Source organism: Poecilia latipinna, unplaced genomic scaffold (genome assembly GCF_001443285.1).
Source record: "Poecilia latipinna isolate Pla-1442-1.1 unplaced genomic scaffold, P_latipinna-1.0 Scaffold3398, whole genome shotgun sequence".
NCBI lineage: Eukaryota > Metazoa > Chordata > Actinopteri > Cyprinodontiformes > Poeciliidae > Poecilia > Poecilia latipinna.
Genome location: NW_015116014.1, coordinates 27,691 through 37,855, shown reverse-complemented (window position 1 = coordinate 37,855; position 10,165 = coordinate 27,691). Strand labels below are relative to the sequence as shown.

Here is a 10,165-nt window from a genome sequence, read left to right as displayed (position 1 = left end):
TTATTTTAAGTATTAAGTTATAAACTGGAAAACAATGGGTGTTTTGTGACGGGTGTAAATTTAAAATGGTTCTTCTCTGTTATTTATTGCTGGTAAAACATTATTGAAATTGCTTAATAAAATTGCTTTATAAAAACATCTGAGGACGTTCAGAAACCCTGAAGACTAAACGTGCAGTGTTACTTCTTGAAGCAAAAGTAACGATGTAGGATGAGACATGCTCTTTTTTTTTTAAACAAATGGCTTTTCCAGCTTTTCAGGAACCAACACACAGTTAGAAAAAAAATTCCTCCGGCTTTAGATCTGAACCACCCACAAGCTGCGTTTACAGCCTTTTCTGAGACGACTCGACCGGTCGAGTTTGTTTTTAAAGGTGAGACCGGGGATTACTCATGCCGGCAGCAGGCAGGTTGGGCCGGCTCCAACCGTGCGCTCCTCGATCTGATCTCCGCTTTACGGTTAAGGAAAAGCGAGAAAAACGAGTTCCGGATGAATCCGTTTTAATGTTTTTTTTATTTTTTTTTTATCTGAAGACATGTAACCCTAACGACGTGAAGCTTGATGAACGGATAACGTCACTCCGTCACAGAGCGGCAGGGTTTCGGTCCTCCTCCCAGGTCAATAATCCACCTGTTGCACCACCTGGAGCGGAGCAGCGCAGAGGAGCGCAACCATGGGAGGTAGGAAGCCCGAATCTGATCATTTATTACCGATATTGGTTTGGATTTTAAAGTATGTAACGTTTTCAGCTAGGCTGCATGAATGAACTGTAGCATTTATGAATGGAAATGACGTGAATATTCGCATTGTTGACGGACTGAGCGGATGAACAATAGTGTTTTAACCTGTAACGTTTGTATTGTATGTATGAAATAACTGGAGATTTAGTGCATATGTACAACATTTATTTCATTAACTCAAGTGAGACACCACAAATAGTCTGTTTTCAAACCTTTATTTCTGTTAATTATGGTGATTTTCCACTACTGAAAATAGAGTATTATTACACACACACAAAAACAACAACAATTTTTAAGTGAAGATTATGTTTAATACCTTAAAGTTGATTGGATTTAAAACTATAGCCTTTATGGAAATGACCTGAACATTCACATTGTTTGCAGACTGACCGAGCAGGACAATATGACAGTCCAACAACACACACACACACACTTATTTATATTTATATATTTTGAAGTAAATTTGTTAAATTCTGTGCTATTGTTACCATATTTTATATTTATTTATATTTAGTCATATTTAATTTACTTACATCACACTTAAATTTTATATCATATGTATATTATAATATAATATATCATATTGTATTATATTCTATTATATATATAAATTTAATATAGCTTATGGTTATACTTGTACTTACTAATATTTAACACCCTGGATGGAGTAGCTTGTCAACACATACGCAATTTTCCCTTGGTGATCAATAAAGTCTATTCTATTCTAATCTAATCTAATCTAAACTTATCTGAATATAATAGAATATAGAATAGAATAGTATATTCTATTCATTATGCATAACAAATAATCATTTATTCTGTTCGGTCTAAAACTGTCTCAGTGCTGCCCTCCTCGGGTGAACTGTGGCTATTGCAGCTGAAATTTTATGTTTGTAACAAACGTTACAGCCTGATTGATGTCTACCTCATTCCCGTTTAAAACCATGTCACCCAGTCAGGAGTTGGAATAGCGATCGTTAATCGATAGTATCTATCAGCTTGCACAAGTGCGTTTGATTTGCAAAGTGGATCCAGAGTGGAATGGGTCTCCTCTGTTCTGACTGCAGGCGGTTTGAGTTGCTAAATATATTGACAAAGTCGCCAAATTGGCAACCGTTCTCACCAGAGCCTTCCTCCATTCATCCCCACCCTTGGCCACGCCACTTGGTGTCATATATCTCGCAAGGTTAAATAAAAAACTTAACGTTTACATAATACCTGTGTAAGGCTCTCTATGTTAGCTATGTTAGACAAATGAGGCCTTTTGGTAAACACTTAAACGATTTATTAACTTACCTTCGAAGTTCTTTATGAAGTTTGACACATACAGCTTAAATCCTTTGTCATTGTTGGAGCTTTTGAGAATGTCTGAATAATTATATAAACATCACTAATAGTCCTACAGCGACTGAGGAGCCATTGCTAACGTACTGCGCACCGGAAGTAGCCTAAAGAATACGGAAATGCTAAAACAGAAGTTTTAGCATTTCCGTAGCACATTGGCAATTTTGTTAAAAAAAATGTTTGTGGGTAGGGTTATGCTTTCACAGGAAGGTTGGTTACACTTTAACTTTGAAAAAAGATAACATCGGGCGTAAATCAGAACTGCAATTGTTTGTTTAACTTGTGCCTTCATAAGTCATTCAGAAAATGGAGGACAAAAAGAGAAAGAGAAAAAGCAAAATGTTGACAGTTTATTCAGAGGCTGACAAACAGGAAGGACCAGACTGAATGACAGATTGTAAACACAGAAAAACAAATTACTGAAATGCTTGACATGAAAATGTAATATATAGCCCTGTGTGTACAGTGATACATAGGGAGTGTATTTAGTGGGCCAAAGATTAATTTCATTGCTGAGTTATCAGCTCATTGAAAATGTGTGATTGACAAAAGTTCATACGGTACATTTTGACCTTATGTGGGTTAGATTCCAGCAAACCTGATTCAAATGATTGCATTTCCTCTTCTGGTGCAACAAGTCAAGAGTGTTGTATCAGGGAAATACCTAAAAATGCAGGACAACCACAGCTTTATATTGTGTTTCTTCAAGGTTTTTCTATGTTACAAAGGTTGCAGTGCCCATTTAAAGCATCAATTTATCTACTCAACCCTTAAAGGAAAAGACGGGTCCTAAAATTTAATGTGGATGCAGTGGAAATCTGCAAAACCCTTAAACTCAGGATGTCATCTCCAGCACGTTAAGCTGGAAAACAGCCCGATAATTTGGAGCCAGTTGGGGGGATCTCAATATTTCTAAACTTTTACATTTCTTTTAAAGACTGATGTCTGCAGAATGAACCTGTATGGAACACCCTTTCTGACAATAATCAAACTCAAACCCTAAAAATCTCAGTCCTCAGTTTGTTTGAAGCAAACTCGAATGCATATGTGAATGCCAAGCAGAAACATAGACTGCTCCAAGAGCAGGAAGTGGACTATAGTGCAGGGCATTCTGGGTAAATACAACCAAAACAAACGTGAGAGTCTCATGCTAGCAGGAGAAATGGCTTGTGGTCTTTTACCAAAGACAAAAGAGAAATCCTACAACTGCTAAAATCTGATGCTACTCCATTTTTGTTTACATTTTGTGCAGAAGGAAGTTGTTCTTATGTGTTTTTTAGAGATTTTGTTGTCATTTCCTTCAGCAGTTCTTGGTGCAGCGCCACCACAGGTAAGGAGGTGAACAGGTTTTTCAAAGAGTCTGGTTCATTTGACACAGTGCAGTGTGAAATCACACCAGCTGAAAATGTAACAAATGTTGTAATTTGAAGCTGATAGTCTAGTAGACTATCAAGTGAAAACAGCCTAAATCTAAATCTGCTTTGTTTGTAAATGTGTTATCTGAGCAAAGTAATAAAAAAAAACCTCACAGCTTTAACAACAAAAAGAAGTAAAATTCTTACACATAAAATCAACACACAGAGGGAAAGGAAACTGATTTTCATGAACCACACATTTAATTGTTCAGTTGGAATGGAAATGGCATGCACAGCTTTATTTGAATGTGTACAGGTGCAGGTGTGCTCCACCTGATGTTTATTTTTCTGATGTTTCTCTTTTTCTCGCTGCCTCTTCTAGGCGTCTATTCCAGTGAAAAGATGGCCAACGTTTTTGCCTATGAGAGCTCAGAACTTGACTGGTGTGAAGACAATTACAGATACTCTGAACATGTCGTGGAGTATTTCAACACAGTAAGCTCCTCAGACAGCGCATCATGCAGGAATGATCAGTTTCTATAGTTTGATGATGTTTAAAGTCATTTTGCACCTTCTTGCTTGTTGATTTGTTGTTTTCCTGCAGGTCAGCAGCTTTTTCTTCTTCATTGTTGCTCCTATAATGCTCTATCTGCTGCATCCCTATGCGAAGCAGAGGAGCCTGGCAATCCACATGGTCTGGATCATGATGATTTTTGTAGGCAAGTCCGTTTTAATTTATTTGATTGTATTGGACCATTGAATTACTATTTTTTATATTAGTAAAATAAAAATAAAATAAGCAAAAACATACTGGAGACAGCTAACATTGGGCTAAACCATTATAATATTTTTCTGATCTTCCCAAAGTATATCTAGAGTTTTTTAAAGCGACAGGCCCACAGCATTACATCTCCTCCACCATACTTAACCATTGTTTTATGCCAAACACACTTGGGGGTTTTTGTTGCTGCTCTATTTCACCAAAGCCCATGGTTCACTTAAATTCACTGCAGCATTTTTAAATATCTGCTTGTTTACATTTGTGATAGTAGAACAGAAATTACTCATTTGTTACATTTAGACTTGTCTAAACTTTTTTTGTTGTTGCTCTGATTGTTGATATGAACAAGTTTAAGTGATAAACATCAACATTCATTTGTTTTACTTGAATAGCATGTACTCTTGTCTTTCCCATTTTGAAGAATGGCGAATAGGAATCATAGCTGTACTCAAGAGAAACAGAAAATCATGGACTGCTAATTAAAATGTCTTCAGTTGAAAAATATAAAGGCTGTAGTGTTAAAAAATATTCCAGTTTGTTTATTTTATAGGAATTATTTGGATGAGGTTTAATTGGAAGGTCAGTGAAAAACAATATAAATATATTGTGGAGGATTTTATTTGTTTATTTATTTAGTTAGTTATTATTTATTTATTGTATTTAAATTTGATTAATTTTTATGTCAGAGTACCACTCTCTTTTCATATTTAAACATTTATAAAGCCAAATATATTTTCAAAATTAACTTTAGGTTTGTTTTTTGTTATACATGCAACCAGGTCTAGTAACATTGCTGGACGGCTGCATGGATATTAAAAAATATCAGATGTATACTAAAAGCTTTTAGAATTACAAAAATGTGTCAGTATTTATTCATTTTTTACTACAATACTTTTTAGATGGTTCAAAACCAATAATACAGATTTTGAAAAAAGTCCTACCAAAGTGTAATCTTACATCTATTGTAGTTTTCAGTATAGCTGTAAAACGTCAACCTGTAGCTCTTAGAGATGTGAGAACTCCACAAATCCTCAGTTTTCATATGTTCATCTTATGTGTTTGTGAAAAGCAGGAATATATTCCAGTAACAGTTTGTTTTTCTGCAGGACTTTTCTCTGCATACTTCCACATGACTCTTAGCTTCGTTGGCCAGATGCTGGATGAGCTCTCCATCTTGTGGGTGTTAGCTGTGGGATATGCCACTTGGTTCCCTCGTAAACTGTTTCCCTCTTTTATCAAAGACAGGTAAGTTTACCTTTAAAACACTGAACCAGATGACAAATCACTGCCCTACCCTACGACAAGTTAGCACAAAGTCTGCTAGTATTTTCACTGTCATTTAAAACTACACACACCTCAATAGGCCTTTAAAGAAGAAACAAAGAACTGTTTATGTACGCCGTGAAAACCTGTCCTGTCCAAAGAGGCAGTCACACAACAAGATTCATTATTCTAGATTGAGGAATAATTTTGTGTTGTTTCAACCTGGAGTTCAAGAAAGGTACAGATTTGGCCCTCAAGTAAAAGCTGTCTGGAAAACCCAGGCATTACTCTGTTACCTAGCAACCCCAGCCGAGCCCAGCCCCATTACCTAGCAACCCCGGTCGAGTTGCAGTGATATAATTGTGTATCTATTTGCAGAATCTATTTTCACGTGCAAGTGTAAAGCGTTGAGTTAGTGTGCGTGGCCAGCAACGGCTTATTTGGATCAAGAAACCTCAAAAAAGCTCAAAATAGGAAGAACTGAGGGAACTAAAATAACATTTTTATTGAAAGTCAAATTTTGGTGCAGCCATTCATTAATGTCTGCAGACTAAAAACATTTTCTCAACCAATGAAATAAAAACTATTTGACTCAAAAGTTGAGAAACCGTATACCTCATTTTTACAATGAAAACTATTCGCAGACAGACAAAACGAATACTTTTACTTAGGTTTGAGTTTTTATTTTGATAATTATTAAATAAATAATAGAAGAGCTGTCAGAGTTTGGAAAGAAAGAAAGTGCCAGCGTGTTTATTTGTTAGTTTACTGACAAGCTTCAGTTGGTCATTTATGAACATAATTAGTTGTACATGATTTGGGGTATTGTCATGTTATTATTGAGTTTTTGAATTAAAATGTTAGTTTCAGAAATATTTGTGGTGTTTTTGTGCAAGTGACCCTCAAATAATGAGACATCTTTACAGTTTTATCAGTTCATTTTAGTTTGAGGCTTCTGCGTTACACAGATCCATCATTCTTCTCTTGTGTTAAACCCTCGTTTTCCTTCATGCATTTGTTTTTTTCAGTTGAGCATTATGTAAATAAAATATTCCTAAATGTTTCCTGAAACTTTCTCCACCGACTTCCCAACCACAGGTCTACATTTTCGCGGCTCGTCCTGTTGATCACTGTCATTACTACTGTGTCATCGTTTGTCAAACCCACGGCCAACGCCTACGCCTTAAACTGTTTTGGCCTCCACCTTCTGTACACCTTGGCTGTGGAGATGAGATGGTAAATAAAAATAAGGTTTTTCATTCTGTGAAACTTCAAAACACACAGCTTTTTGCTTTCAGTGTGACGACAGATCTTTTCTTAACCTCAGCTGCACTGACCAGAAGGCTCTACGTCTGGCCAAGCTGTCAGTGGCTCTGTGGGTCCTTGCCATCTCCTGCTGGATTAGCGACCGTTTGTGCTGCAGTTTCTGGCAGTGGTTAAACTTCTGCTACCTTCACGGGATCTGGTAAGACCTCTGGTCACTTCCTGAATATATCAGACTTGTTTTACTCACAGAAAACAGGGCTGTGCTTTTCTGTAACATTTCAAATTAAGCTTAAAGTCAGACATAGGTAACCTTACCTTTAATTTATCAATGTAAAAAAGCAATCCTCTTTCTTATTAACCCTTTCATGCATTAATTTATATCCTTTATGTCCTGATTTCTTTCCAGTATTTTTGATTTTCTTAAAACACAAAAAAGGAGGGAATAAAAAAAAGATTTTTTTTTCTAGTTGTAATTTTCTCCAAATACAAAGTTGTTATTTGGAGAAAATAGTAGTATTAGTTTTTACTTGATGTCACAATATATATATTTTTTTTTACCTGCAAAAGTTTTCCACAGTAGGAGGGGGGTCTTGGATATTCCTGAGTTGGTCGGCTTGTTTTACGTCTGTCGACCATATTGGATAATTTCTTGCACTTGCAGTTGATGGCCAGTAGTTGGCAGTGTGTTGTACGATACACTTGTGTCCATAGACATTAATGCTTGTGTCCACTTCAGTGGTTTGTGTGCATTTATAACATAAAAATCCACAAGAAGCAAAAGAAAATGGCTTCTAGAACAGCTGTCCGCTGCAGTGACTGCTGTGCATGAAAGGGTTAAAGCAACATATTTGTTATCATTATGTCTCAACAGTATAATGTGAGAAAGATCATCTGTGAAACGATTGAGTTCCCCAAATCTGCCCAGTTCTATTATTTCTGTCTGAAGAAACATAACGGTCCTGGTCAAAAAGAGACAATCAACCTTGCGTATGCACCGCTCAATGTGCTAATGGCAGATAAACAATTTAAGCAGGATATCATTGTGCATATTCTGTTTTATCTGTCTTTCAGGCACATTCTCATTGTGATGGCTGTAGCCTATGGCAGCACGCTGGTAGCTTATCTGGATGCCAGCAATGAAATACCTTATTCGCTGCCTGGACTGGAGTACTGGCCCTGTGATAAATGGGCCGTTGGATTCCCCCACATTGTTCTCTCCAGCTCTCCAAAGACCCAAAAACGGTGCTGACGAATCATTACCCCTGGCATTTCTTTTGTTGTCAAATGTTTGCTTAACAACTGAATTGCCTTGCATCTGAATCCTACTGATAAATGTCACTGCTTAGACTGAAGTTAGCATTTAAATGTATATCTGTAGCCACCAAAACAATATAATCATAAAGGATAATGAGTTTAGTTGTTGACAAAACATTCATCTCAGCATTTCCTCAAAAGAGGTTTTTGTTTAAGCAGCAAAAAGAGAATTTGAAGCACTTTACAGTATAAAAAAATTTGTACCTAAGTGCTGCATAGCGAAAACTTATCTAAGCTAGTAGATAAGTTTTCTACTAGCTTAGTAGTAATTAAATATTGCAACATCATTGCAATTTAACATTGCGATGTTTAATTACATGTAAAGAACAGTACAGCAGAAACTTATGCTAATTTTTTGCTTTGTAAACATGTATAAAATGGTACTAAAGTGAATTAATATAAAACATTTTAACATTTGAAGATGCTTGAATGTGACCAAAATCTTTAAAATTAGAGTTAGCCTAGCTAATTGCTAGCATAACTTCCTGGTGAGTTATTCTCCCAAAACGCTGTTCAAGAACGCTATTCATTGCAGATAAAAGATAAAAATAATGACTGCTAATGTCTTTAAATTATTCCTTTAATAACATTAAAAGCAGCAAGAAAAAAGTCTGAAAGCTGCCCTGAAGCAGACAAAGAGGCTAGCGAAGCATAGCCAACACTGCTGCTATGTTTACATTTCCTTATTCTCAGGGGAAAATTTGCTCCAGCTTTTTGTACCAGCTTGTGATGGTGAAGAAGTGATTAATTTTCTTTTATTTCAGTTCGTCCAGTTCTCCTTGCAGTATTTTGTATCCTTCAGTTCAGATCATAGTTTGCAAAGAGGTTACAAAAAATCAGTAGGATCCACTTGCAAAGAGGGATAAATATAGAAAACAAGCCCCTAGCTCAATATGCTGCAAAGGTAGTCAGTTATTGGCAAAAAATAAAAAATAAAAATAAAAAATCCAACCAAAGTGTCCTTTAAAAAAAAATGTTATCTGAAAATGGGAGTAATCATTGTAACATTTTATTTAGCGTTTCAGTTTTTTAAATGTGAACCGGCACACACCAACTGTCACTTGTACACTGAAATGATGTTTTATATTTTAACTTCAGGTATTAAATTCTAGTTTACTTTAATAATTGATCATATTTTTTATGTATTTTTTTAGTAAGTTTAGTAGTTTTTCAAAAGATGTCCAGAACTTGATTCTTCCGAATGCATATAAAGAGTTTTAATATTACTGATGCTTGAGCAAATTTCCCAGTCTGGTTGTGACCCATCTTGCTAGAATAATTTTATTTATTTTTTGGGAGGTTTTAGGGCATTCCATTGCAAAAATTGGATTTTATTTTCATTTATCACTTCTTAATTTTGTGTGAGATATTTGTCTTCAACTGTAATACTGCCATTGCCATTCTTTACCAAATTACCAAATTATTTACAATTACCATCTTTGCCATTATTTATTATTTCTGATTTACATAAGAAACAAACAACAAAACTGAAAACTGCTTTGATTTCATTTATTCTCTGGAAGTTTTATCGAAATCCCATTTATTTATTTAGATTGTTTTATTTAGTTTATTTTTTCTATACATCTCAGGCAAATAAATTGTTTTTATTGTTTTTCTGATCATAAAGCTTTTTTTCATAGTATTATTGTTTTAATAAAGACTTTCTGTCTTTGACTCTTTTCTTATTGAGAACTTAAGAAGAATTTAACAGCAATAATCAACCTTCACATATAATTTTTTTTTCTTACAAATATTGAGAAATCTTGATTTGGTTCCATTTATAAAGAATAACATTTTACCTTCTAATTTGCATTTTTACACTAACCCTGATTGCATATTGTGAAAAAGTTAAACTTTTGTTTGAACTTTTTATCAATTACTATGTATATGAAATCTACTTAAAATCTAACATTTAATAATATGACTGATTTAAATTCTCCTTTTGTTGATTTTTTTCTTACATTTTTCTGTGTTCTAGTACCTGAATGTGTGAACTACTTAATTTAATTTCATTATTGTTTGTTTATTTGACACTAATTTTTACATTTTAATGCTCTAAAATAAATCAAAGTATTGTATATGGCATGACTGCTGACTGTGAA

General features: G+C 35.0%; 1 protein-coding gene across 1 annotated transcript; it reads left to right on the top strand.

The window, feature by feature from the left end:
- The first annotated feature begins 398 nt into the window (after positions 1–398).
- On the top strand, positions 399–9,532 carry acer1 (alkaline ceramidase 1). Its single transcript, XM_015023725.1, has 7 exons — positions 399–680; positions 3,822–3,934; positions 4,044–4,158; positions 5,327–5,465; positions 6,582–6,719; positions 6,811–6,948; positions 7,821–9,532. The coding sequence occupies exons 1-7, from the start codon at positions 674–676 to the stop codon at positions 7,996–7,998; spliced, it is 828 nt and encodes a 275-aa protein (XP_014879211.1). The 5' UTR covers positions 399–673; the 3' UTR covers positions 7,999–9,532.
- Positions 9,533–10,165: the final 633 nt, after the last annotated feature.

Coding starts and splice junctions, on each gene's coding strand:
- acer1 (XM_015023725.1), top strand. Junction 3,935..4,043: donor TCGTGGAGTATTTCAACACA/GTAAGCTCCTCA, acceptor GTTTTCCTGCAG/GTCAGCAGCTTTTTCTTCTT. Junction 6,720..6,810: donor TTGGCTGTGGAGATGAGATG/GTAAATAAAAAT, acceptor TCTTAACCTCAG/CTGCACTGACCAGAAGGCTC.